The 27487-nt window shown below is 48.7% G+C and overlaps 1 protein-coding gene across 5 annotated transcripts; it reads left to right on the top strand.

The window, feature by feature from the left end:
* Positions 1 to 632: 632 nt before the first annotated feature.
* On the top strand, positions 633 to 26507 carry Arap3 (ArfGAP with RhoGAP domain, ankyrin repeat and PH domain 3). 5 transcript variants are annotated; one of them, XM_048811699.1, is made up of 34 exons: positions 633 to 1442; positions 3099 to 3607; positions 3717 to 3778; positions 3889 to 4000; positions 8092 to 8295; positions 8437 to 8506; positions 8741 to 8861; positions 8952 to 9136; positions 9219 to 9325; positions 9571 to 9770; positions 9865 to 9950; positions 10095 to 10277; positions 10437 to 10572; positions 11199 to 11315; positions 11746 to 11893; positions 11982 to 12084; positions 14360 to 14579; positions 15247 to 15310; positions 15555 to 15718; positions 18297 to 18509; positions 18752 to 18857; positions 19917 to 20064; positions 20363 to 20431; positions 21514 to 21588; positions 21687 to 21801; positions 23270 to 23398; positions 23490 to 23623; positions 23853 to 23935; positions 24033 to 24068; positions 24209 to 24272; positions 24380 to 24517; positions 24744 to 24782; positions 25482 to 25562; positions 25689 to 26507. In XM_048811699.1, exons 1-34 carry the CDS (start codon positions 969 to 971, stop codon positions 25965 to 25967), a joined length of 4974 nt encoding a protein of 1657 aa, XP_048667656.1. In that variant the 5' UTR covers positions 633 to 968; the 3' UTR covers positions 25968 to 26507. The 5 variants fall into 5 exon arrangements, with proteins under 5 accessions (XP_048667656.1, XP_048667657.1, XP_048667655.1 ...); XM_048811700.1 differs by lacking the exon at positions 24744 to 24782; XM_048811697.1 differs by having other exon boundaries at positions 635 to 1442; positions 25482 to 26507.
* The last annotated feature ends 980 nt before the right edge of the window (positions 26508 to 27487 follow it).

Here is a 27487-nt window from a genome sequence, read left to right as displayed (position 1 = left end):
ATGGATATCAAAGGGAAACAGTTGGAGCCTTGATTAATTTCACTCCTTATAGTCAAAAGTCTGTGTGGAAAAAAGGACAGAGTGGTCCTCCCTAGGCACTTGCTTCAGGAGTTCTGTCTAGGATTGTAGGTAATTTGAAGAGTTGGCCAGATTCTAGATGCAGGGCCCTGAGTAAGTTACTTAATATTCCCTGTCTCCTTATCTGTAAAATGGAGGTGATGAAAGTCTCTCTTATAGGAGTATTGTGATGATTAATTGAAGTTTGCAGAGCAATATTTGCACAGGGCCTGGGACAGAGGCAGCTCTCGATAATTGGTAGTTATTATTATGGCTATTTTAATTATTAATTATTACTATTATTCTCTTTCTCAAAGGCTCTGGGGAAGTGGGGCTGGAGGAGGCTGAAGATGACAGTTCTTCTCTGGACTAGGGCAGCCAGGATAGGTGGGACCCATTTCCCCCACTCTCCCTTGGTCTTCCCCCCAGGCAGGGGTCTCCCCCAGCTACTAACAGTTCCTGTGTCTGCTGACTCACAGCCAACTTCCTCTCATACAAACAGGAAAACACACCACCCCCCACCAACACCACACAAAGCTCAATACTGGCCCTACTCTGAGAGGGAAGTGCCTCAGGCTCTGGGGGACATGCTGCAGGGTTGGAGCTCCCACAAAAGGAAATGAAATGAGAGAGGGGAGAAGAAGAATTTCTCCTCAGCTCCCGACCCCTGCAAGCATTTTCACGTGGGAGAGTCAGGCTGATTGCTTGGTCTCCGTTGAAGGAAGCCAGCCTTACCCACAAAGGCAACCCCAAACTTTGGTTTAGAAGTGGGGATGCTGCCTGGTTAACCTTATCCTTCAGGAAAAAACCCTAGGCTGGGTTCTTGGGGGCAACGAAGCCCTTTGGACTCCTCTTCTGGGCCTCCGGTCCAGTTTGCCCAAGCCAAATCTCTGGGCTCCAGAGGAAGGCTAATGCCTATCCGTGACTTGGGGATACGTAGTCTCTGTCCCCATTTAATTGGGTGCCAGGGTCCAGCCACCCTGGTGGGTACGGGAGAGGTGCCGCGAAGAGTAGCAGCAAGATCTCTTCTTCCCTTCGTTAGGGCTGAAGAAGCAAAGACGCCCTCCGCAGCGCTCTTTCTTTCTCTGTCCCTCTCCCTAAGGCTGTCTTGGTCCCCCATCCGTGTTCTGGTCACTTTCTTGTTCTGCGAGAGGGCAGCGCGGGTCAGACCCGGAGATATCTGCGGCGGTTGGGTAAGGAGCCCAAACCATCTGAAGGGCCGCGCTTGCACAAGGAGTGGCGGGGGCCCGGCAAAGGGAACCGGCGGGGCGGGGCGGAGCCGGCCCGTCGGGGGAGGGCTGGGGGAGGCGGGGCGGGCGCGGAGGGACCCGGAGCCTCGGACAGCGCGGCGGGCACCGGGGAGCGGACGGCGGCCGCGCAGTGAGGTGAGGTCCCCCACGACCCCGGGTCCCTACTTCCCAGACTCCACCCCATCACCTCCTCCAGGACCGTCGTGGGCTCCCAGGGCCCCTCCGCGCCGGCGGCCTCCCCCTCTTCTCTCCCCTCCCTCTCCCCTTCCCCGCCACGACCTGCCCCTCCTTCTGGTTTCTAGGCCTCTGCCCCCTCCCTTCTTGCCCCCTCCCTCGGCGTAGCCAGCGCTGCCTGGCGCTGCCCGGTCCGCCCCCGCCACCTCTGTCCAGCCTGCACCTCCTGGCTCCCAGACCCGTGCCTTCGCCCGGCTTGAGTCACCGGGAAACTGGGCCCTGACTCAGGGCCAGAAGTTCAGCAACCTAGCCCTGGCTTGGGGATAGGGCCCGGCAGGCTGGAGGGAGGCAGAGGGAGGCCAGAACTGATGCTGGGATGGAGGGGGAGTCCTAGTTAGGATCTGATTAGAAAAGGGACAGGGAGAAAGCTGTGCAGGCAAAGGCGGAGACAGAAACCCAGGGTCAGAGGCCAGAGATGCAATAAGACCTGGTTAGAATTGAAGACCGTGGCAAAGACAAGTTTGATGACAGAGAGCAAAAAGAAGTGGGACAAGGGGAGGGACAAAGATAGATTTAGAGGCAGAGGTGGAGATGGAGTGATTGGGGACAGGGACAAGACAAAGGTAAAATTTAGGGGAGACAGAATCAGAGATTCAGGGAATAGACCAGGGTTAGGGTTGGGCTGCCCCTGTGGGACAGAGCTTTAGAGATCTGAGCCCAGTGATATGGGAAGAGGAAAGGCAGGCTCAGAAAAAGAGGCTTGGAGAAAAGGGTGTGGAGGGGGTCATTTCACACTGCTGAGTTCCTGCAGGCAGGGTGTCTGCGCACACACATGTGAACATGCCCTGGATGGGTGGAGAATGAAGAAGGCCCTGGACTACCCACTGGCCTTTGGTTTCTCATCTCTAGCCTGTTTCTCCACTCACCCCTATTCCCTAAGTGGCCTCTGCCCAGGCTGGGATCCCACACACTGGGACTGGTTAGGGCCCTCTGGGCAGCCTGACCAAGGCAGTCAGGATGTGGAGGCGGCCAGGCTAAAGGGACAGGAAGGAAGTCTGAAAAGAGACAATAGGTGGAAGGGGAGGAGGAACTGGGAACCACCAGGATTAGGATGTTGAGCCCGAACCTCAGGCTCTGGAAACCAGTGGGAGTGGGGACTGCACCTCCTTCCCTGTACCTAGCCTGTTTCTCTCCCCACATTATTCCACAGCTAGATCTGGCTACACTAATTTCCCCGCCCCCTCTTGTTCCCTTGCTTACTCAGCTGAATCTATAGGAACAGGGGCAGAGTTGTGACCTAGGCCTGGGATCAGGGGCAGGCACTTGGGTGGGAGGGGGCTACACTAATACTGCTTCCTGTGAACCTGGGGCAAGACCTTTTCCTTTGCTGGACCTCACGTTCCTCCACTATATGTGGAGGGACTCTAATGTTCTGGGGTGGCTCTGCCTCCAAATTGCAGGCCTTTGGGCATTTTTCTTTTGAGGAAGACTAGAAGCTGGTACCCCCTGTCTAGGCCTTAGGCTTTGGGGCCGGGGTGGGGGGAATCTCAGCCTGAGCCCTCCCTTCACCCTCCCCTCCCCCCAGCAATGGCCTGAGCCCCCATGGCTGCCCCTCAGGACCTGGACATCGCTGTGTGGTTGGCCACGGTGCATCTGGAGCAGTATGCAGACACGTTCCGGCAGCATGGCCTTGCTACAGTGGGTGCAGCCCAAGGCCTGGGCCACGAGGAGCTGAGGCAGTTGGGCATCAGTGCCACAGGGCACCGGAAACGAATCCTGCGCCTACTGCAGGCGGGCACTGCAGAGAGCTCTCTGGATCCCAAATTGGATAGTATCATGGAGCCATCCTCTAGCCCAGCCCCCCAAACCCAACCCCCAAAACCCGTGCCCAAGCCCAGGACAGTGTTTAGTGGGCTCACTGGCCCTGCTACCACCCAGAGACCTGGACTGAGTCCACCTTTTTGGGGACCAGAAAGGTCTAAAATCTCAGAGTCCAACCCAAATTCTCCTCCTCTCCCTACCTGCTCCTCTGAGCAGCCTTCAACTCTGAATACCATGGAGATGATGCCCAATGCCATCTACTTTGGCCTGGATGTAAGAGGCAGTGCACAGACAGCTCAGGACATGTAAGTGGAGTTGGCTACCTAGGAATCTGATGCTGAGAGAAGGGGAGCAGGGCATGAAGATGGTCCTTCCTCCTCAGTCCCTTGATAAGCAACAGGCCTTTCTCCTCAGGACTCCAGACAGCTCTCAGACAGCTGCCCCCATCCCTGCCCTCAGGCCCACAACAGGCACAGGTAGGTGGGTTTTCCTGGGCTCAGGGGAGAGGGGTAATGCCCCTCTGGACCTCAGATACTCCCACCTGATCTCTTCTCCCCTCTCTTTACCCTTCTCCTCACCCCATCAGTGCACATTATGGATCCTGGTTGTCTGTACTATGGTGTCCAGCCTGTGGGGGTCCCAGGTGCTTCCGACAGAAGAGAGGGCAGAGGTGTCTGTCAGGACAGGCCTGAACACAGGTGAGTACTCAGAACAGTGGGAGGATAGGGGAAGCTTGAGGAGCAGTTGAACTAGCAGTGGTCATGTGTCCATTTATTCATCAAATGTGTATTGAGTGTCCACTGTGTGCCAGGCAGGTAGTCAAGATACAGGATGAACTTAGCAGACCTTATGAATCAATGGGGTAAACAGGAAATAAAAGAAGTAGGCAAATAGATACATCATTAAAAATTAGAAGAAGCACTTTTTCTTCTTTTATTCAGAAAATGTTTGTTGTACAACTATTATTACATGCTAGATGTAGACACTTGGGATAGATCAATGTACACAGAAATCCCTGTCCTTGTCCTGGAAATAGTCAATTAATAAATGTAAGTTATGTAGTATATTAAATAGTGTAAGTGCCGTGAAAAAAAAATAGAGCAGGGTAAGAGGACTGAGGAGCAATGTGAGGAGACTTCAGTGTTTCATTAAGAGTCATTGAAGGAGGGGCTGGGGTTGTGGCTCAGTGGCAGAATGCTTGCCTAGTATGTGTGAGGCACTGGGTTTGATCCTCAGTACTACATATAAATAAATAAACAAAATAATGGTTCATCAACTACTAAAAAAAAAAAAAAGGGTCATTGAAGGTGGATATGGTGACACCCATCTGTAATCCCAGGAGGGATTCAGGAGGTTGAGGCAGGAAGATCGAAGGTCTGAGGCCAGCCTCAACAGTTTAGCATGACCCTAAGCAACTTAGCAAGATGCTAAGGATGTGTCTCAGGAGTAAAGTATTTCTAAGTTCAATCCCCAGTACAAAAAAAAAAAAATGGAGTGTCAAGAAGACATAAACTGGGCCTCTAACAACAGTGACTCTGGAAGCTGAGGCAGGAGGATCACAAATTTGAGTTCTACCTGGGCAACTTAGTGAAAGTCTGTCTCAACATAAAAAAATAAAAAGGGGCCGGGGATGTAGCTCAGTGGTAGCACATTCCTGGTTCAATCCCTAGTTCTGGGGTAGTGGCAGGGAGAAGACATTTGAGCAAAAGCTCGAAGGAGCTGAGGAGTTAGCCATAAAGATTTCCGAGAGGGGGGAGGGGCTGGGGTTGTGGCTCAGTGGGAGAGTGCTCGCCTAGTATGCATGAGGCACTGGGTTTGCTCCTCAGCACCACATAAAAATAAAATAAAGATGTTGTGTCCACATAAAACTAAAAAAAAAAAAAAAAAGATTTCTGGGGGAAGAGTGTCCCAAGCAGGATAGACGATTCAAGTAGTGCATGTGCCTGGGTGAGGCTGTCAGCATGCCTGGGGCTGATGGGCCAGGCTAGGAAGAGTGAGATGAGATGTTAGAGAGGTAAAGGGGCCCCACAGGGTAGGACCTTGTAGGGACTTTCACTTTTACTCTAAGTGAAATGGGAAGCTATTGGAGAGGTTCTGACTTACATTTTATTTTATTGTTTTGCGGCACTGGGGATTAAACCCAGGTGCTCAAGCATGCTAGGCAAGGACTCTACCATTGAGCTACACCCTCAGCATTTTGGCTTACATTTTAAAAGGATCCCTCTGGGTGATGTGTTGGGAATGATATGTAGAGGGCAAAAGCAGCAGAGAGACCAGTTAGGGGGTTATTGCAGTTAGGTGGGTGAGAGATCTCAGAGTAGCGATGGTAATAGAGATGATAAGAAGTGGCTATATTTTCAGGGCAAACTGTCAAATTTACTTGGGCTCTGAAAAGGAAATAGTAGTCAAGAATGACTTTGAAGGCTTCAGTCTGAGTCTGTGCTGTCCTGTTGGTGACCACTAACCACATATGATCACTGAGCATTTGAAATGTGGCTTGTCAGTATTGTGAAGTATTGTAAGTATGAAACACTCTCCAGATTTCAAAGACTTAGAACAAAAAGGAAAAGAAAAGAAAAATACAATAAATATAACAGATAAAGATATAAGTGATCTTAGTCATTTTTATTTTGATTACATTCTAAAATGTTACTGTTTTGGATATATTGGATTAAATAAAATATACTACTAAAACAATACCTGTTTCTTTAAATTTTTTTTATGTTGCCACTAGAAATTTTAAAATTACATATTAGGTCACATTCTGTTGGTTAGCATTCTTCTGAGCAAATAAAAGTTCACGGAGTTGCCATGGTCTGAGACAAGGAAGAATGTACTTAAAGCAGATGGAAGGAGGGGAGTAGACAGGAGTCATTTTGGACATGTTAAATTTGAGGTGTGTGTTATATATCAAAGAAGAGATGACAAATAGATCATTGGGTATACAAATATAGAGGTTGGGAGAGAGATATGAGCTGGGGATTTTAATTTGGGAGTTCTCAGCATTTGGATGGGTGTGTATGGGTGGGTATGCACAGAGGCAGACCAAGAACAGAGCCCTGGTGCCCCGCCTCCATATCAAGAGGTCTGAGAGAGGAATCAGCAAAACAGACAGAAAAGAAATGGCTAGTAAAGGAGAATATGGTGTCATAGGAGCCAAGTGAAGAAAGTGCCCGAGAAGGAAGAGAGGCCAACTGTGTCATATACTCCTGAGAAGTCTGCTGCTAAGATATTATGGAGGACTGACCTCTGGAGTTGGCCATGTGTTGGTCATTGCAGACCTCCTCGAGGGCAGTCTTGGAGTGGTGGAGGTGAAAAGCCTGATCAGAGTGGGTTTAAAAGAGAATGGAAGGATGGGGTTGTAACTCAGTGGTAGAGTGTTTACCTAGCACATGTGAGGCTCTGGGTTCAATCCTCAGCACCACCTAAAATAAATAAATAAAATAAAGGTATTATATCCATCTTCACCTAAAAATATTTAAAAGAGAGAGACAGAATGGAAGCAGAAGAGTTAAAAACGTGTAGACAACCTTGTTGAGTTTTTCTGCAAAGAAGAGCAGAGAGCTGGAACAACTGTGAGTAGTGGAAGTGGAGTTAGGCAAAGGGTTTTTCGTAGGCTGGAATGTTGTGTATAAGTGAATAAGAATGATCTGGTAGAGGAGAAACAAGCCATGCAGAGAGGGAGTCTGGAGCCATGTCTGTGTAGGTGGGAGGAGTAGGATCACGTGCACAGAGGAGGGTCTGGCTCTAGATGGGGCACTTGTGATAGTCACCAAAGGAATAAATGCATGACATTGGGTAAATGTGGACTGGGAGTCTGGAGGGATTCTCATATGATTGCTTCAGTTTCTCAGAATAGGAAACAGATAGTGGTTCTTGACCCTAGCTATTTCATAGCCTGGGGAACTTTTAAAATTGCAAATGCCAGGGCCCCACTCCCGAGATTCAAATTTAAGTGTCTGTTATGAAGCCCATACAGATATTTTTAAGATTACCAAGTGACTTTGTGCTATTGAGGTTGAGAACCACTGGAATAATAAAGGACTTCTCTTGGGTGGTTAAGGAAGGCCTTTCTGAGCATATGAGGTAAAAAAAAAAAAAAAAAAGACCTGAAGGATGAAGAAAAGAAGCTTATGGAAGCATGGAAGGAAGTGTGTTCTAGGCAGAGGGAGCAGCACATGCAAGGGCAGTGCAAGATGAGGTCAGGGAGCAGACTTGTGTAAGTCCTTGCTGCCTGTGGCAAAGAATTTAGGTTTAGCCTAAGTGCAAATGGGACATTATTGAAGGGTTTAATGTAGGGAGTGAAATGACCTCATTTATAATTTTTAAACGAGAACTAGTGGCTGTAGGAGAATGGATTGTGGGAGTGAAGGCAAGAATGAAAGCAGGTGACCAAATAGGCAATTTACATCACCCCAGTGAGAGTTGGTGGATCCTTGTTTAGGAAGAGAAAGTCAGGAACATTTTAAGAAAGAACCAATAGGACATGTGCATTAGCTATGGACCTCCATGGTAGGAAGCCATCTATCAGTCTTTCCCCAGTTTTTCACCCCAGTAATACTAATGCAGAGGAGAATAACTAAAATTTTCTTAGTAAAAATTCCAAGTGTGCTTAGGGAAGAAACTCCATGCTAATTTTTTAGGTTCCTACCTTCCCTATCCCCTGTTTGAAAAATAGATCTAGTACCTGCAAGGTATTCTACTAGGTGCTATGGGTAGGGATGGAGAACTTAGAAGGAGGGTATCCATGAGTCTAACGTGTGTCCTTCTCTCTTCTGGCCCCCACAAGGCTCAGCAGACAGGATCTGGAGGCACGGGAAGATGCTGGCTATGCCAGCCTTGAGCTACCTGGGGATTCTGCCCTCTCACTACCCACCCTGGACACAGAGGAGACCAATGATGACCTCATTTCACCCTACGCCAGCTTCTCCTCCACTTCAGACCGCCCCACACCCCTGCTCAGTGGCTGGCTAGACAAGCTCTCGCCTCAGGGGTGGGGCTGCTGGGAAGGGAAGGAGGAGAAGGGAAATAGGGAGGTGGGGGGAGCAAGTCCCAAGTGCTGCCAAATTCTGTAATCCCCCACCCCATGTATCCCCAAACACTCACTGATCTTGGCCTCTCATTCTTTTTTTAGAAACTATGTCTTCCAGAGACGCTTTGTGCAGTTCAACGGGAGAAGTCTGATGTACTTTGGCAGTGACAAGGTGGGGGACCGGAGGTGCTATTAAGGAGACTAAAGAGAGGGAGAAGGGAGCCGCGAGGTTCAGGGTTGAAAGCTCATTGTGGGGAGATGGTCACCATCTGCCTGATGACAGCCATTAAGGTAGCGGCTTAGCAGCTATAACCATTGCTTGTGGATTGAATGGTCAGCACTGGGCCTAGGGGTCAGTATACATGGTTCAGTTCCTGTCCCCATGAATCATTGGCTTTCTCTCCAGGACCCTTTTCCCAAGGGTGTGATCCCTCTGACTGCCATTGAGATGACTCGCAGCAGCAAGGACAACAAGTTCCAGGTCATCACTGGACAGAGAGTGTTTGTGTTCCGCACAGAGAGTGAGGGTGAGGGCCAGGGTCTGCTGGGCCTGGATGGGAAGGGGGAGGCTATATGAGCATAACACCCATTGATCTGCTTCCCTGTTCCCCCACCAGCTCAGCGGGACATGTGGTGCTCTACACTGCAATCCTGTCTGAAGGAGCAGCGCCTCTTGGGCCACCCCAGGCCCCCTCACCCACCCCGACCCCTCCGCACTGGCATGCTAGAGCTTCGTGGATACAAGGCCAAGGTGTTTGCTGCCTTGAGCCCTGGAGAGCTGGCATTGTACAAGAGTGAGCAGGTAAAGAGGGCTGTATGGGTGCTCAGGAGCCTGGCCCGACTTGGTCTGGCCACTCACAGTGCCCACCCTCTGGCTCTACCAGTCCTTCTCTCTGGGCATTGGGATCTGCTTCATTGAACTACAAGGATGCAGTGTCCGGGAAACCAAGAGTCGAAGCTTTGATCTGCTCACACCCCACCGCTGCTTCAGGTGGGGCCTGAACTGGTGGGAGGCAGGCTAGGGGACTTTTATGGGGAGGCACAAGGGTACAGAGGACTGGGGGCCTCTATAGAACACTAGTGGATATGTACTGATGGAGTCAAGTGGGCAAGATCAAGACATCAGGAGGGTCTGGGCTGGCCCAGATGTGGCCTGTGGCAGCTCCTACAGGAATGGCCACTGGGATGGGACATGGGGGGAGGTCCATGCCCACGGACTGGCTGTCCACCCCTCAGCTTCACAGCCGAGTCTGGGGGGGCTCGGCAGAGCTGGGCGGCCACTCTGCAGGAAGCAGTAACCGAGACCCTGTCTGACTACGAGGTGGCTGAGAAGATCTGGTCAAATCGGGCAAACCGGCATTGTGCAGACTGCAGGGCGTCCCGCCCCGACTGGGCTGCTGTCAACCTGGGGGTGGTCATCTGCAAGCAATGTGCAGGTGAGGGCTGCAGCCTCCAGCCCAGATGGGGAGAGGGAGGAGAGCTGGGGCTGGACGCAGGTACCCAAGCCACATGCCCCCCACACCTTAACAGGCCAGCACCGGGCCCTGGGGTCCGGGATCTCCAAGGTACAAAGCCTGAAGCTGGACACAAGTGTGTGGAGTAATGAGATTGTGCAGGTGAGGTCTGTGAAGGGAGAAGTGGGGAGGCATGGAAAGAGAGCATCCAAAAGAAAACACTTGGACCCAGTTTGGGGACAGGCATGGGATATCTGAGAACTCTTGAGTTCTGGTCACTTGCCTTTGCCTGTTGTCATCTTACAGTTGTTCATTGTTCTGGGAAATGATCGTGCCAACCGCTTCTGGGCAGGGACATTACCCCCAGGTGAGGGGTTGCATCCAGATTCAGCCCCTGGCCCTCGGGGAGAGTTCATTTCCCGAAAGTACCGGCTAGGTCTCTTCCGAAAGCCTCACCCTCAGTATCCAGACCATAGCCAGCTTCTGCAGGTAGGAGGGACAGGTTGGGGATGATGGAAGGCAGAGGAAGTAGTGTCTGAGTTGGATTGTTCTGACTTGGGTGGTGGAGACTGTTTTTGGTGATCAGAGGACTGTCTCTGGGGCTCTCAGGTTGGGTTTGGGGCTGACAGAGGTGTTTTCCTCCTGTAGGCGCTGTGTTCAGCTGTAGCAGGACCCAATCTGCTGAAGAACATGACTCAGCTCCTCTGCGTTGAGGCCTCTGATGGGGAGGAGCCCTGGTCCCCCTCAGCCCTTGATGGTGGCTTGTCTGGCCTTCTACCCCCAGGTGATCACCCTACCCCTAGTACCTCCTTTTTCTCTCCCTAGGAATTCTCAGCCCCAACCTGTGATGTGGTTCTTCAGGAGACCCCAATCACCCCATCATCCAATCAATCACAATGGCAGTTTCCCAACCTCTCAGACCCTCCAGGTCCTGTTTCCTGGGCTCTTGAGATGTCTGATGAGACCTGAGGTCATGCTCCCCGGTGGGTTGGGATGTGCCAGGTCCTAGTGCCAGTCCCCTCCTGACAGGGTCAACCCATAGATCAGGTCTCATCTCCCTGGGGACAGTGATCACTAAAGGAGTGGTCAGCTTAGTGATGCTGATCTCCATTGGTCAGGCCAAATGGGTCAAGATACAGAATGGCCCATGCTCTGAGGTCCCCACCCAGGAACTGACTGCCTGGTTGACTGGCTGGTGGACATGGCATTGGGCTAGAGGCCTCCCTGTCTCCTTACTCTCTGCCACCTTCTTCAATCTGGGCAGTGAAGAATCCAGCCCTCTTTGGCTCCACTTGGCCATGCTGCCAGTGGAGTTGGGTCTTGTGGTCTTCTCTCGTTGGATCCTTTCCCCAAGGAGGGTCAGGCCATTGCATTGCACTAGCCTGACCTGATCACCCTTTCTTCTTGCAGACCCCTGCCCTGGTGTATACAATGAGGTGGTGGTGCCTGCCACCTATAGCAGCTTCCTGTACTGTGGCCCCATCAGCAACAAGCCTGGGCCTCCTCCCTCTCGCAGGGGCCGTGATGGTGAGATGAGGATGGGAGATGACAGGCACAGAAAGTGGGATAGGCATGAGCGTACCTGAGAAGGAAAGGGAAGACAGAGCTGGGATGGGGAGGTGGAGTGGGCTGGGGTGCTGGAGCTGAAAGACACTCCATGCCAGGTGGTAGCTCTGGGTGATAGTTAAGAGCCTCTGCTCTGAGTTCTGACTGTCTGGGTCAAATCCCAGCCCTGGTACTTCCTACCTATGTGACTTGGAGAAGCGATTCAAACTGAACCTTAGTTTCCCCATCTGCAAACAGGACTGAATAAAATACCTTATAAGATTATTGTGAAGATTATGTAGGATCATACACAGACAGAAACCTTGGCAGAGTATAAATATCTGGTAAATGGAAACTATTGACAGTAGGGGCAGAGGTCTGCTGTCCCCTTGACCATTTCTCTCCCACTTAGCTCCTTCCCGCCTGTGGTGTGTGCTGGGAGCAGCTTTGGAAATGTTTGCATCTGAAAGCAGTCCTGAACCCCTCAGCCTTATCCAGCCCCAGGATGTTATATGTCTGGGTATCAATCCCCCACCTACTGACCCCGGTGACCTTGAGAGGTAATAGCTTCCTGTGCTCTTCCCAGTCTCTAGCCTGATAGCCATTCCTTGGCCCCCATTCTCCACCCTGACCTCATCATCTCTGCAGGTTCCCCTTTTCCTTTGAGCTCATCCTCACGGGGGGGAGGATCCAGCATTTTGGTACAGATGGAGCTGACAGTCTGGAGGCCTGGACCAGTGCAGTGGGCAAGGTGAGGTAACGGAGACCCCTCCCACACTCGTCATTCCTTCATCCCCGCCCTTCCCCCATCCTGTCCGCTTGTATTCCTATAGCCGCTCTAACCACTTCCACTAATAAACAGCTGAAGTTGAATGAGCACTTATACTGTGCCAGGCCCTGTGTTAAACCCTGTCCATTTGATATCTCATTTAATATCCACAGCAGCCCTCAGAGGGAAGCACTATTAATATTTTACACCTAAAGAAACTACATCTTAGAGGTTATGAAGTCACTTGGTCAAAATTACAGAGCTAGGAAGCAGCTGAGCACAGGAAAAAACTTCAAGACTCTGAGTCCAGAGTTCATGCCCCAGACTTCACTGTGCCATAGCCTCTGCTCACAGTTAAGCTGCCACTGGACTCCTGATGCCCACCCTTTGTTCCCCTTCTCCCGGGTCTCCAACAGCTCAGTGGCAAAGCTACTTTCACATGTTTCAGCTTCTCTGCGGGAATTGAACCCAGGGGTGCTTAACCACTAAGCTACATCCCCAGCCCTTTTTATGTTTTATTTAGAGACAGGGTCTCACTAAGTTGCTTAGGGCCTCACTAAATTGATGAGGCTGGCTTTGAACTCATGATCCTCCAGCCTCAGTCTCTCGAGCTGCTGGGATTACAGGTGTGTGCTACTGCCAGGCTCAGGGTCTCCATTTCTAGACAAGGCAATATCTCCATCCCAGACCCTGTTCCTGGAATTAAAAATTCAGGCCCTAGAGTCAGAGTCAGACATCCTGGGATTGGAGTTCTACAACTCTCAGCCTTGGGAGCTTTTCCTTGTCTGTGGAGTGGGTGTAAAAGACTTACCCCCTGGGGATGAGGATTAAGTGACATGTGAGGCCCACACATAGCAAGCTCTCCATATGTGGGTGTTGAAATAATAATAATGGTGGTGGTGATGATGATGATGATGATGACGACAATCTCTCCCGTCCTAAAACAGCTTTTCCTTAAGCTCTGCCCCACCTTCAACTTTTCACCCCGGCGCCCTCCTTCCCTTCCTGACAACTTCTCAGAAAGTTGTATGCAGCCTGCAATTCCTCCTTAATCCCTCACAGTTCTGTTCCTCCCTGCAGACTCTCCCAACTGCTACCCTGAAGGTCACCCCTCATGTCCAGAGTCCAGGGGCTGCCTTCTGACCTTCTTAGGTCACCTCTGCAGTGGTTGACACTTCTCAGTAGGAAATTTTCACCTTAGCTTCTGACCCCTGCTCTCCCTGTCCTTTAACTCACACTAACAAACTGTCTCCACAGCCTTTCAGGGCTCTGCCATGACCCTCCTAGCCAGGTTGGTCACCTCTTATATCACCTGTATTTACCAAGTCTATCTTTCTTTTCCTTTTTTTTTTTTTTTTTTGTGGTTGGGGATGGAACTCAGTACTAGACAAGTGCTTTACCACGGACCCATGTTCTAGCCCAAGCTCATCCTTTAAGGCAGTGGTGTGAGGACTGTGTCACATGCAAGTCCCCTGTTTGTTTCAGTTCATGACAGGATATGCACAGAACTTGAAAGAAAGCATTTCAAATCTCTTATAGCAGTTTGGCAGAGTAATTTTGTATGTTGAATCTTACTATACAAGTTTTAAGTTTAAAGGGCTTGTATGTCCTTGTTTTTTTTTTAATTTCATCTTTTTTAAAAAACATTTTTTCCAGTTGTAGATGGACACAATGCCTTTATTTTATTTTTATGTGGTGCTGAGGATTGAACCCAGTGCCTCCCACATGCCAGGTGAGCACTCTACCACTGAGCTACACCCCCAGCCCAAATTTCAGCTTTTTAGCAATTCATTTTTGTTGTTTTTAACAAAGGTATTGGATAGTGACGAATTGGAACTAGAAAGAAAGGAAAGGAAAAGAAACCCCCTGATCCTTTACCAAAGGTAGTATGAGAAGCATTGCTTTGAGGTGGACCTCAAACTTCCTCCATGAAGTCTCTCCCTAGCACCCTAAGGTGGTGGGATTTCCCAGGGTATCACGATCCTTCACTCGGAACATTTTGGCCACCTATTCGTTCTTACCCCCACACCCCAGTTAAGGCCATAAGGCTGCCACATAGGCATCTTCTCTCTGTAGGCTGCAGCAAGTTAAGCTGAATTTCTTTCCTATCTATCTCTTGTCTCCTCCTTGGCTCTCTCCTGTACTCTCTCCCAGCATGTTTCCTTCTGCTTTCTCTTCATTCTTTCTCTGCTTTTCTCACCTGCTCACTCTGTTTCTCTCCCCCACCCTCTTCTCTCCTGTCTTCCTACCTCTGCAGTGGTTCTCCCCGCTGAGCTGTCACCAGCTACTGGGCCCAGGATTGCTGCGGCTGGGCCGCCTGTGGCTGCGGTCCCCCTCCCATACAGCCCTGGCCTCTGGCCTCTGGCTGTCAGGGTTCGGCCTCCTTCGTGGTGACCACCTCTTCCTGTGTCCAGCACCGGGCCCTGGTCCCCCAGCCCCTGAGGACATGGTGCATTTACGGCGGCTGCAGGAGATCAGTGAGCAGGGATGGGAACAGGGCTGAAGGGTGGCTTTGGAGGTAGGTGGGAGTGGACATTTTTAATTTTGGGATCCTATGGGAAACAGTAGAATGTCATAACTTTAGGCATAAGCTCTGAAGGGAAACTGCCCAGATTTAGACTCTACCTTACCACTATGTACCAGTGGACAAGTTACTTAACTTCTCCATGATTTTATTTTCTCATCTTTAAAATGGGCACAATAATAAGGCCTTCCTCAGAGGGTTCCAATGAGGCAATGCATGTAAGCACTTATCACAGAGTCTGATTGGAGGCAACTTACAAGTACTCAAGAAGTGTTGTTGTTGTTATTATTTGGAATCACTTGCTGGTTGGGAACTGGGAGAGGGAACTGAGTACCCTCACTGCTGTCCTTCCTTCTAAAGTAGGAACAGAGTAAGACAATATTTTAGGCTTTGGAGACCTAGGTTTGAGCTCAGCTTTACCATTTTATAGCAAGTAATTTGAGGCAAATTGCTTAACTGCTCTGAGCTGTAATATAACACCTGTAGCATGACAATATAGTATGTAACTCATAGGATTTAGTGGAGTATAGTTTGTAAGGTTCCTAGCCTGGTTATATATCTGAAATACTTAATAATTATCACTATGCTGAAAACTATGATGATAATGATTCTCCTTGTAGGTGTGGTCTCTGCAGCGGATACCCCAGACAAAAAGGAGCATTTGGTCCTGGTGGAGACAGGAAGGTAAATGTTCCGCCTGCTTTTGATTGTGTCCCCTGCTTGACTCTCTGGAGCCCAGCCCACTGTCTCCAGCGTAGCCTACTGGACCTCTGCCAGCTTCTTCAAAGTTGCTTCCCCAGTTCAGGGACCATCTAGGTTGAGTGTTGCTGCCCTCTGCTGGTATCTGGGAAGTCAGGTCCCTGTGCTTCTGAGCCTCTCAGTCAGAGGACTCTAGAGCTGGCTCTAACTCAGACTTCTTGGGTCTCAGGACCCTCTATCTGCAGGGGGAAGGCCGGCTGGACTTCTCAGCATGGAATGCAGCCATTGGGGGCGCTGCTGGCGGGGGTGGCACAGGGCTGCAGGAGCAGCAGATGAGCCGGGGTGACATTCCCATCATTGTGGATGCCTGCATCAGTTTTGTCACCCAGCATGGTAAATGGGCACTGGTTGAACCTGAGCCAGTGGGGGGGGGGGCGCGGTAGGCAGAGAACAGCCACAGAGTTGGGGATCACCCGAAAGAGCTTTGCCTCCAAATATTGCAACCTGGCACCAATGGGCCGCATGACTCTTGGCTGGCTGCTTTGCTTTTCTGAGTCTTAGTTCCCTCATCTGTAAGATGGAAGTAGCTGCCCTGCTTTTCCAGGATAGTATGACAGTGGGATGATGCGCATCAAGCATGGAATGCAGGGCCTGGCAGGTAGTAAGTGTTCCGAGGTGGGGCGTGGGCAGGGGGGTAAGAGCAGCCCTGGAAATGGGACCGAGAATGTAGAGCCATGGGGAACAGAGGGGGGCAGCCACGAGGCTGTGCCAAACTGTGCAGGCAGCAAAATCCCTGAAGGTCTCAGCAGAATTATCCTGGGTGAAAGATTTTCTAGGCAAAAAATGCCAGCTATACCTAGTGCTCTCCGGAACTCTTTGTGAGTTTTGGGCCTCTATTTTGTTCTCCAGCTGAAGCAAGGATCAAATAGAATCTATCTCTCCTATCTCTTTAGGAGAGAGGAATTTTGAGAAGAAAATTTCAAGAAAAGTAAGGAAGGTACAAAGCCCTGGGTTCAATCCCCAGCATCAAAAAATAAGATAAATAAAATATAAGAAAGGGCAGTAAAGGAAAACAAGAAAAAGAGAAGGCACCTCTATGATTCTAAAAAGAGTTGTACTTACCAGTCACGAACAATGGATAGTCAGTGGCTGATGACATTCTCCATACCTGGGCAGTAGGAGTAGGAGTTCAGTGGCTTCCCCGATGCAATCTGGCTAGACCCCCATCCTCTTCTCAGCCTCCTTTTATTCAAAGAAGGAATTCAGTCTGAGTCACTGTGAGAAGACCTCAGAGAAGGTGTGTGGTCACACCCTCCCCTTCAAGGTTCCTGTACCACTGTGTTCTTTCCATAGTGTTTGTTGAGCTGTAATGTGCCACACGATGGGGATATGGCAGTGGACAGGGAAGACCCTAGCAAGTTCCTAGACTAGTAGGACAGACAAGTAATAAGAAAACAAATATATCAGGTGTGGTGGAGCATGCCTATAGCCACAGCAATTCAAGAGGCTGCAGTGGGAGGATTCTAAGTTTCAAGACCACTCTCACATCTTAGCAAGAATTTCAGCAACTTAGTGAGACCCTGTCTCAAAAAAAAAAAGGACTGGGGATGGGGCTCAGTGGTAAAGCACCCCTAGGTTCAATCCCCATTACCAAAAAGAAAGAAAGTAAACAAATATAATCAGTTCTCATTTGCAGTTATGTTCTATAAGGCCACTGCAAACACTTAATTAGTGTAGTACTGAATTATTGCCCCAAGGGAGGTATAGGTTTAGGTTCCTCTGAACTTCTGGTCTCAACATTTTCATCAACCAATCAATTGAAACCTTGTTCTATGTGTTTTTTTGTTTAAAGATACCTTATTTAATACATCTGGTTGATTTATTAACACTGAACTTGAGGCCGACAGCAGCATAACTCATACCTGAATGAAGTTTATCTAATACACATGAATGTTTCCTGTAAGGCACATCACAGCATTCTTTCTTTGAAACACTAGACAGCATTTCAGCATTATACTTGGGGCCATTTTAACAATGAAATCACTAACAAAAAGCACGAAAAATGTGAAAAATGTGACTCTGAATAAACCATGAAAAGAACATTTGTTTATAGTCTGAGACCTTAGCTAGGAATATGTGCATTGACAGGGTTTGAATTTCCACTTGGTATGCATTCATAAATGACCACAAAAACACCAGAAGTATGGGTGACCCTCCGTATCTGTGGATTCTGCATCAATGTACACAACCGACTAAAGATAAAATAATTGGGGAAAACAAACTGAGTCTGTACTGAATGTGTAAACTTTTTTTTCTTGTCATTTTTCTGTAAGATAGATAGCATAACAATTATTTACATAGCATTTTCATATTAAGTGTTATAAGTAATCTAGAGATGATTTCATGTATACAGGTTGATGTGTATAAATTATATGCAAATACTACACCATTTTATATAGAAGACTTGAGCATCCGTAGATTTTTTTGTGTAGTGCTGGAGATTGAATCAGGGCCTTGTTTATGTGAGGCAAGCACTTGACCAACTGAGCTATATCCCCAGCCCAAGCATCTGTGGATTTTGTGGGGGATGCTGGAATCAATCCTCCATGGATACAGAGGGGCAACTTACTGATTTTAGGGTTACAAATGAATTTTAGTGAGGAGAGAAATGCTCAAATACAGAATCTAAGGATAATGCAGATTAACTATAATATGATTTCAGAGTACTATTTAAAAATAAAAGTGGTGAGAGAAAGAGAGTGATGGGGATGAGCCTGATTGCCAAGGTCAGGGAAGGATTTTCTGAGGATAAAGACTCCAGTAGGAAGCTGAGAATCCAGACCACAGATGCACAGATTTCCTCCTCCTTGACCCCCCCCAACAATCTCATAACATGTAGTGGGGCACAGATGGGATGCTGGGTGGGTGGTGGCATGTCTTTGCACATGACGAATCTGCTGACTGTTTTCAGGGCTCAGGCTGGAAGGTGTATATAGGAAGGGGGGCGCTCGGGCCCGCAGCCTGCGCCTCCTGGCCGAGTTCCGGAGGGATGCCCGGTCAGTGAAGCTCCGACCAGGGGAACATTTTGTGGAGGATGTCACGGACACACTCAAACGATTCTTTCGTGAGCTTGATGACCCTGTGACCTCTGCTCGATTGCTGCCTCGCTGGAGGGAAGCTGCTGGTACTACCAAGATCCCTAAGAACAAAGACTCCACCAGGATCTCCAACCTCCCCCATCAGAATCCTTGAGACTCTCTGGTGGGATGGGGCAGCCGGCCCCACAACACTCCCCCACTGGAGGGTCATCCAGAAGATTTGGCTCAGGGGAGGTCGTTTGGGTTTGTCTCCATAAAATCTCCCTACACTCCAGCCTCTAATCTCTCTTCCTAAATCCTCTCCAACCCTCCTCCATTCCATCCCCAGAACTGCCTCAGAAGAATCAGCGCTTGGAGAAATACAAAGAAGTGATTGGCTGTTTGCCTCGGGTCAACCGCCGCACACTGGCCACCCTCATTGGACATCTCTATCGGTCAGTATGGCCAGGCCTTCTGCAGGATCCCTCCCTGACCTTTGTAACCTCAACCCAACTCTGCAATTTCATTTATTAACTCATTTGACAAACAGTTGTTAAGGGAAGGTGTTGGAGCATTAAGGTTCAAAGAATGAATTTGGGGTCAGGCAGATGTAGGCTTTATCTGGCTCCCATCCTTCTAGTTGTGTGACTTTGGGTGAATTATTTGTTTTCTCTGAGCTTCAGTTTCCTCATTTCTGTAAAGAAGATGATTTAATGACTAGTATCCATCTCATAGGCTATGTGAGAGTTAAATGAGATAGTTCATGTGAAATTCTTAGTATAGTTTTTGGCATCTAGTAAGCTTTTAGAAATGGATAGCAATTAATATTATTTTGTTTTATTAATCAAAATCATATAGATATAAAAATTACAGAGATGAATAAGATATAGATCTACCTTTACCATCTGTTGTGGGGTGAATCCCTGGCTATGTTGTACTGAGGGTTATTCAGCATTGAATAGATTGGCCAACTACAGGTCCATTGCCAAAATCCAGCCCATTGCCTGACTTTCTAAATAAAGTTTTGTATGTTAAGCATAAAACCACACCCATTCATTTATATATTTTCTATGGCTCTCTTTGCACTACAACAGCAGAGTTGAGGAGTTACAACAGAGACTTATGGCTTAAGAGCCTAAAATATGTACTGTCTGCTCTTTACATAAAGTGTTTGTTGCCAGGTACAGTGGCACACTTCTGTAATCCCAGCAATTCAGGAGGCTGAGGCAGGAGGATCACATATTTGAGGTCAGCCTTGGCAACTTAGCAAGACCTGTCTCAAAATAAAAAGGACTAGGGATATAATTCAGTAGTAAAGTGCCCTGGGTTCAATCATCCATGCTTTAACTGTCTCTCCCCAGACTGTGGGCTCCTTGAAGCCAGTAACTGCTATGTCTCAAGAGCTTAGGCCAAGGTCTAGCATAGACTAGGGCTCAATGTTTGCCCAATGAATAGATGAATTGGTGAAGGGGTGCACGAGCTGTGTTCCTCATGACCCTGGCACTCCTCTGCAGGGTGCAGAAGTGTGCAGCTCTAAACCAGATGTGCACGCGGAACCTGGCCCTGCTGTTTGCACCTAGTGTGTTCCAGACAGATGGGCGGGGTGAACACGAGGTGCGGGTGCTGCAGGAGCTCATCGATGGCTACATCTCTGTCTTTGATGTAAGGCTTCCTGATCCCTGTCCTACAAGCTTTCTCCCTTGCCTCTACAGGACCAGAGACTCCATCCTGCCCACCTCAACAAACCCTATCCCAGCCTTCTGGTGCCCCTCCGCCTTGTGAATCACCTCCCAGAGCTCTGCACCTCTTTCTCCCATAATATTCTCAACATCCCCACCCCAATGGTTCTTGGCTCCTTAGGCCTTCAACCCTCTTATTCAGGTCCCCCTTGGCTTTGGGGTTTGTCTTGCTTTTCTCCTTTCCCAGCATCCCCCACACTAAAGTTTTGGTTCTTTTACAGATTGATTCTGACCAGGTAGCTCAGATTGATTTGGAGGTCAGTCTTATCACCACCTGGAAGGATGTGCAGGTAACTTGCCCTGACCTTTGACAACTAAGTGGGGCAGAAGGGGACATCAAGATAGGAAGGTAACCTACCCAGTTGAGGAAGTTTCCTTTTAGCCTGTTCTTCTACATACAGGCCCTCAGTTCTTTGGAAAACCCAAAGAGGGGAGTACTTTGGACAGTAGATTTGCTTAGGGTTTGCTCCACTTATCACACCATGAGGATTCTTGGTGGAATGGTAGCAGCAGTACCTTACTTCTAAATGTAGATCCAAGGAAGAGTTCATAAAGTCAAAAAGTCAGACTAAGCAGTGAGAATAATAAATACATAGTAAACAACAGTTAAGAATTTTTATATTCCAAGTACTTTTAATTTCATTGTAGCATCACACAACTCTATGAAGTAGGTAGTCTCATTCTTCCAAGTAAAGAACTCATGCACAACAATAGGTGTGGTGGCACATGCCTGTAATCCCAGTCTCTCAGAAGGCTGAGAAGGAGGGTGCACTGGGTTCAATCCCCAATATTGCAGATAGATAGATTGATAGATTAAAAAAAAAAAAAGAATTGAGTCTCATAGAGGTACTTGGTACTTGTTCAAGGTCACACTGTAGTGAGCAGCAGAGCTGGAATGCAGGCAGTCTGATTCCTCTCAATCACTGTGCAACATTGCCTTCAGTAGCACTGTATATAGCTAAAAATGTGGCTTCCCTACTCTTTTTGGGGGAGGGTTGGGGGACCTGGGATGAAATACAGAAGCTCTTAACCACTAAGCCACATCCCCAGCCTTTTATTTTATCTTTTTGTATTTTGTTTAGAGATAGGGTTTCACTGAGTTGCTTAGGGCCTTGCTAAGTTGCTGAGGCTAGCTTTTAACTTGTGATCCTCCTAACTCAGCCTCCTAAGCTGCTAGGATTGCAGGTGCGGGCCACTGCACCCAGATTTCCCACTTCTTTTACGGGCCCGAGCAACACTGGGTGTTAGGGTTGAGGGACCTCTGTGGGAGGAGGTGAATATGAGGCAACATGAGGAATTTTCTGACTTTGGTGTTTTTGCACCCTCTCGCCTCCTCCTGACCTATCGTGTTTTCCTTTACCCCTCCCCTCAGCTGTCCCAGGCAGGAGACCTCATCATGGAGGTTTATATAGAGCAGCAGCTCCCAGACAACTGTGTCACCCTGAAGGTCAGTCCTGAAGGGAATGGGTGGGAGATGAGAGGATGGTGGTAAGCAAGGGCAACAGCTTGATCAGCATGGTTTCTCTGTTCTTGCCTGGATCCTAGGTGTCCCCAACACTGACTGCTGAGGAGCTGACTAATCAGGTACTGGAGATGCGAGGGACAGCAGCAGGGACAGACTTGTGGGTGACATTTGAGATTCTAGAGCATGGAGAGCTTGGTGAGTATGACTGCGTGTGTGTGTGTGTGTGTGTGTGTGTGTGTGTGGGTGGGTGCGGGCATGTGTGATCATGTGGTTAAGGTCATTAATGACTTCTGTGTTACCAAATACAACAGACACTGTACTCATCTGCTCACTCTGTGAGAAGACATTTAACACAGTTGACCCACTCCCTCTTTCTCAGTACTTGTCTCTTGCTTTAGTGAACTCCACAAGCTCTTGGTTTCCCTTCTACCTCAAAGGAGACTTCTCTTCCCCCTTTTACCTAGACTACAAGTGTTAGAAGGACACAAAGCTGGACCCTGGGCTCTTTCTTCTTTTCTTTCTTCATCTCTCTTTGGATAAACTCCCATGGCTTTACTTGCCATTAATAAGCTGATTTTTATCTCTGGCCCAGACCTCTCTTCTGACCCCTGACTCACATATCCAATGGCCTACTTGACACTTCCACTTCTTGCAAGCATATCAAATTTAAATTGTCTAATACTGAACTAGATTCATAGCTCCCTCCCCTAACAAAAAGTTCAAGCTATTTTCTGGTTGTTTTTTTTCCCAACTTAGTAAGTAGCACCACAGTTCACCCAGTTATTAAGGCCAGAAACCCAGGAATCCTCTGAGACTCTTCCCTTTCCTTCATCTTCACATGTAGCCCACCAAATAGTCCTGTAGATTCCATTTGAATCAGTCACTTCTCTCCATCTCCACCATCCTAGTTGTAATCACCATTATTTTTCTCCCTCCCAATATAATCACTAAAATGTATGGCCCCAGAAAGGGAGTAGTTAGACAGGGTTCCATTCTTACCTACAATCCATTTTCTGCACAGCAGCCAAATGAGCAATTCAAGCATAAATCAGATTATGTCATTCTCCTGATGAAACCTTCCAATGGTTTCTCACTGAACTTGAATAAAATTCAAAGTCCCTATCATGACCCACAGCCCTGAATGTCTGTCCCCTGCTTATTTACCAGACATCATCTCACATTACCCTCCTCTTATCTGTCCTCTTTGTTGTTTAGTTCCCCAAATATGTATTTCCTGACTGAGGGCCCTTGTTCTTACGACATGGTCTTAGCATGGTTTGCTCTTCCCAATCCTTTAGCTCGCTCATTTTCAAATGCAACTCCTGAAAAGCCTTGTTTGACTACCTTATCTCCATTGCTGCCCTGTTAACCCTCCCTCAGCTTATTGTTTCTTTCAAAGCATTTTTTTTTGTTCTGCAATTATTTGGCTTGCCTACTTGTTTATTACTAGGCTGTGGCTTTGTGAGGGCAGGCATGTGTAGCATGCTCACAAATGTATCCCAGGGCCAGCACAGTGCCTGGCAAGGTATTGAGGCTAAAACCCATGTCTGTGGCTGAATAGTTGAATAGGTGAATGAATGAATGACTGGTGGGAGATGAGTTGAGGGTTCTAGGCTTTGGATGGATATTCCGATTAATACCTGTCCCCCCTATGCTCCTTCAGAGAGGCCACTGCACCCCAAGGAAAAGGTCCTAGAGCAGGCCCTGCAATGGTGCCAGCTCCCAGAACCCTGCTCAGCCTCCCTGCTCCTAAGAAAAGTCCCCCTGGCCCAGGCTGGCTGCCTCTTCACGGGTGAGCCTCCTTCCTCAACTCTTCCTAAGCCCAGCATTCTCTAGGTCTCTTCCCCAGAACTGTCCACTCAGCATAGCCCATCTGTGCCCAGGTGTCCGGCGTGAGACCCCCCGGGTGGGGCTGTTGCGGTGTCGTGAGGAGCCACCCCGTTTACTGGGAAGTCGCTTCCAGGAAAGGTTCTTTCTGCTCCGTGGACGCTACTTGCTACTGCTCAAGGAGAAGAAGGTGAGGCCTGGGACTAGAGGGGTGGGATGCTGAGTGGCCATGTAGCCGGAGCCGAAACTATACTAATTCTCTAATTCTTCAGCCCATATTCTCACCAGACTCTTTTGCTTCCCCAATGACTTCTCTGACCCTGTGATCATATGCCCCAATGTTTCCATGACCTCTTGACCTCACTAATCATGACCTTCTCCTCATGTCTCAACTTTACTCACTCTGTTCATATTCTCAGAGCTCTAAACCAGAACGGGAATGGCCTCTAGAAGGTGCCAAGGTCTACCTGGGAATCCGTAAGAAGTTAAAGCCTCCAACACTGTGAGTTTTCTTCCCCAGCCCACACTTCTAAGGCCTTACTGCCATCACCCCGCTGGCTTTAATGGTCACCCAATCACTGGTCTCCTTTGCCTCCCAGGTGGGGCTTCACATTGATACTGGAGAAGATGCACCTGTGAGTACCTCCTGGCCTGGCTTCTCCTCTGGCCCAGCCCTGCATCCTGTCCCCTTTCCTCCTCCTTTCCTTCCACCATTCCTCCAAACCTACAGCTATGAATCTTTCTCTCTTCTAAAATCCACTCTAATCACCCACAGTTACTTGGCCTGCACTGATGAGGATGAAATGTGGGATTGGACCACAAGCATCCTTAAAGCCCAGGTGAGGGGAAGGAAAAGGCTGAGGGCTGGTTCTGTGTCCCCTGGACCCCCTAATACCTCGCAATACCTCCCAAGTCCACCAGTGTCAACTGCTCATCCTCTCACCAGCATGATGACCAGCAGCCAGTGGTCTTACGACGCCGTTCCTCTTCTGACCTTGCCCGTCAGAAGTTTGGCACTATGCCTTTGCTGCCCATCCGTGGGGATGACAGTGGTGCCACCCTCCTCTCTGCCAATCAGACTCTGGTGAGACTGCCTCCTTCATCCTGCCTAACCCCCACCTGATCCCTGCCCTTACCCTTGTCACACCGCAGGAAAAGGGGTGTGCCTGCCAGTCCAGTGCCCCTCTCTGTTCACTGTGACCATCTACTCTACCTTCTCTGTGCCCCTACTCCCCACTTCCACCTCCTGTTGCCAGGCCTCACTGTGTCTCTGTGTCTCTCCCTCCCCTCACCCCCCCACCTGTGCCCAGAGGCGACTACACAACCGGAGGACCCTGTCCATGTTCTTTGTGAGTACTGTGCCTGCTCCAGCTATGTGCCTGCCAGCCCTGTGTTTCTCTGTGTTACTGGAACCCCTGGGTGTTTTATGTGTCTGATCGGATGCAGATTATCAGGGTGTGTGTGGGTGTGGCAGAGAGCCAGCAAGCCAGCATGAACGAGGAAAATGAGGGATGGTAAGATGTCATGAGGAAAGGAGAAGGTAGTCATAGAATCTGAGAACTAGGAGAGTGGTTAAGTGAATGCACTTTGGAGACAGACCTGAATTCAAGCCCCGCCTCTAGCATTTCTTCACTGTGTGATTCTGGGCAACTTAACCCCTCTACAGCTCAGTTCACTCTTCTGCTGTGTAAGCCACTGCACAAGGTTGTTCTGAAATCATAAATATCAAGTATTTAGCAACATCTGGCCCCAAGGGCTCAATAATGTTACTGATTAATAATCCAACAACACAGCTGAGTGTGGTAGCTCATGCCTGTGATCCCAACCACCCAGGAGGCTGAGACAAGAGGATCACAAGTTCAAGGCTAGCCTGGGAAACTTAGGAAGACCATGTCTCAAAATAAAAATAAAAAGGGTTGGGGGTGTGGCTCAGTGGTAGAGCACCTGTCTAGTACACTCAAGGTCCTGAATTCAATTCCCAGTAACACACACACACATCTAGTAACTCTAACTCTGTGCCTTCTCCCTGCTGCTCCATTCCCATACAGCCGATGAAGTCATCCACAGGGTCTGTGGAAGAGCAAGAAGAGCTAGAGGAGCCTGTGTATGAGGAGCCAGTGTACGAAGAGGTAGGGGACTTCCCTGAGCTCACTAAGGATACTTCTACTTCTTTCTCTACCACACGGGAGTGGACAGCCAAGCCAGAGATCCCCTTCACCAGCCAGAAGTCCTTTGATCAACCCCTTCTTTCCAAGACAAGCACCCTGGGCCAAGAGGAGAGGCCACCGGATCCCCCTCCAGGGCCCCCATCCAAGAGCAGTCCCCAGGCACGGGGATCCCTGGAGGAGCAGCTGCTTCAGGAGCTCAGCAGCCTCATCCTGAGGAAGGGAGAGACCACTGCATGCCCAGGAAGCACTTCCCAATCATCCAGTCCCCAATCACTCAGCCCCACTAGCCTTGCAATACAGATATCCAGCTTCCCCACCCAGTCCTCCTGCACTTCCAGTTCACCCTCCAGCCAGCCCCTCACATGATCCTCGGAAAAGCATCTGAGGGGATAGGTACCCAGTGGAGGACCTAGGCTCTTACCTTGGTAGATACTTCTGGGAACTTTCTCTACTCTGAATGGAAAGACTCTAGAACCCAGTGCACTGGAATGGAGGGCCCTAGAGAACGTGTGTCTCAGGGAAGATCAAGGCCCCATCCTTGGCCTCAGCCTGTTTATCTATACCATGAAGTTACTGAAATAAGGAGAGCAGTGAACAACAAACTGTTTTTTGGAGCTGTAAGCTCCATGTATTTTTCCTCAACAAGGGTAGCTCCTGCTTTATATATTTGATAGGTAGAGGTTCTGTGAGAGATTTGGGATAAAAGAATGGCTTTACTGGATTAAAGAAAAAAAAAACAGGTTTGGAAGCCAGAGGCCTGGATGATGTCCAAGTCTATTCTATTCCACTTCCTACATTCTGGGACTACTCTGAAGCCCTGGAGTGGGGAAATTGATTGGGGTTGGGAGCTGGGGCAAAGGGGAGCCAAGAAAGGATGGGTCACTATTAATAAATCTTGGAACCAAATGGCTAAAAGAATGATCTTTTATTCATTCATTCAACAACTATGTATTGAGCACCTAGTTGGTTCCAGTTCTGGGAATATAGTATGGACAAAACAAATAGGGTCCCTGCTCTTATGAAGCCTCCACTGTAGAGGGAAAACAGAAAGTGCACAAACAAATATGTGGACAAGTAAGTTTAGTTCTGTGAAGAAAATAAACCAAATGAAGACCTTGAGAGAGAGTGTGAAGGTAGCCTTTACACTGAGTGGATGGGGAATGAAGGCCTCTGTGAGGAGCTGAAACAATGGTAAGAGGCCAGATAAGTAGAGTGCTGCAAGAAGGAGCTTTGGAAAGGGCAAACAGCACTTTCAGTGAGCAGAGACATGACCTGGTATGAAGGACAGCAAGGATGCTGGAGGACAGTAAGTGGGTAGCAGGAAGAGAACGCCAGCGGAAGTGGGAAAAATGAGCAGGGGCCCAATCATTATAGCTTTGTAGGCCATGGATTCTATTTGGATTTCAGGCATTTGGATTTTGTTTTGAAGCAACTGTGAATTAAGCAAGAAAAGGATGAGATTTTCTCTCTCCACTTTAGAAAAAAAAAAAAAAGTCAACCACTGGCTACTGTATGAACAGTGGGTTATATGAGAAAGCTTGTAAGCAAGGAGTCCAGATATTAGTCCAGAAAATGGAGTAGGATGGTGGTCTTGGAGGGATGTGGATCAATAGGACTGTGAGATTTTTTGTTTTTGTTTTTAAATAGAAATTATAGGACTTGCTGATGGATGTGGGGGTAGGAGAAAGAGCACACTGACTCCCAGTTTTTTACTTTCCTAACTGGAAGGAGTGTGGCACCATTGATACAATTACATGGGGAAGGATCAGGTTGAAGGGGCATTTAAAAAAAAATTGTGGTACCTTTTTGATACTAGTGAAAGTGTTAGTGACAGCTGGATATGTGAGTCTGAAGTTTTGAGCCATATCAGTGGAGTGGGGACCAGG

This window comes from Marmota marmota, unplaced genomic scaffold (assembly GCF_001458135.2).
Source record: "Marmota marmota marmota unplaced genomic scaffold, marMar, whole genome shotgun sequence".
In the NCBI taxonomy this organism is placed as follows: Eukaryota; Metazoa; Chordata; class Mammalia; order Rodentia; family Sciuridae; genus Marmota; species Marmota marmota.
The sequence above is the reverse complement of the archived record's forward strand: the minus strand, read 5'-3'. Positions and strand labels throughout refer to the sequence as shown.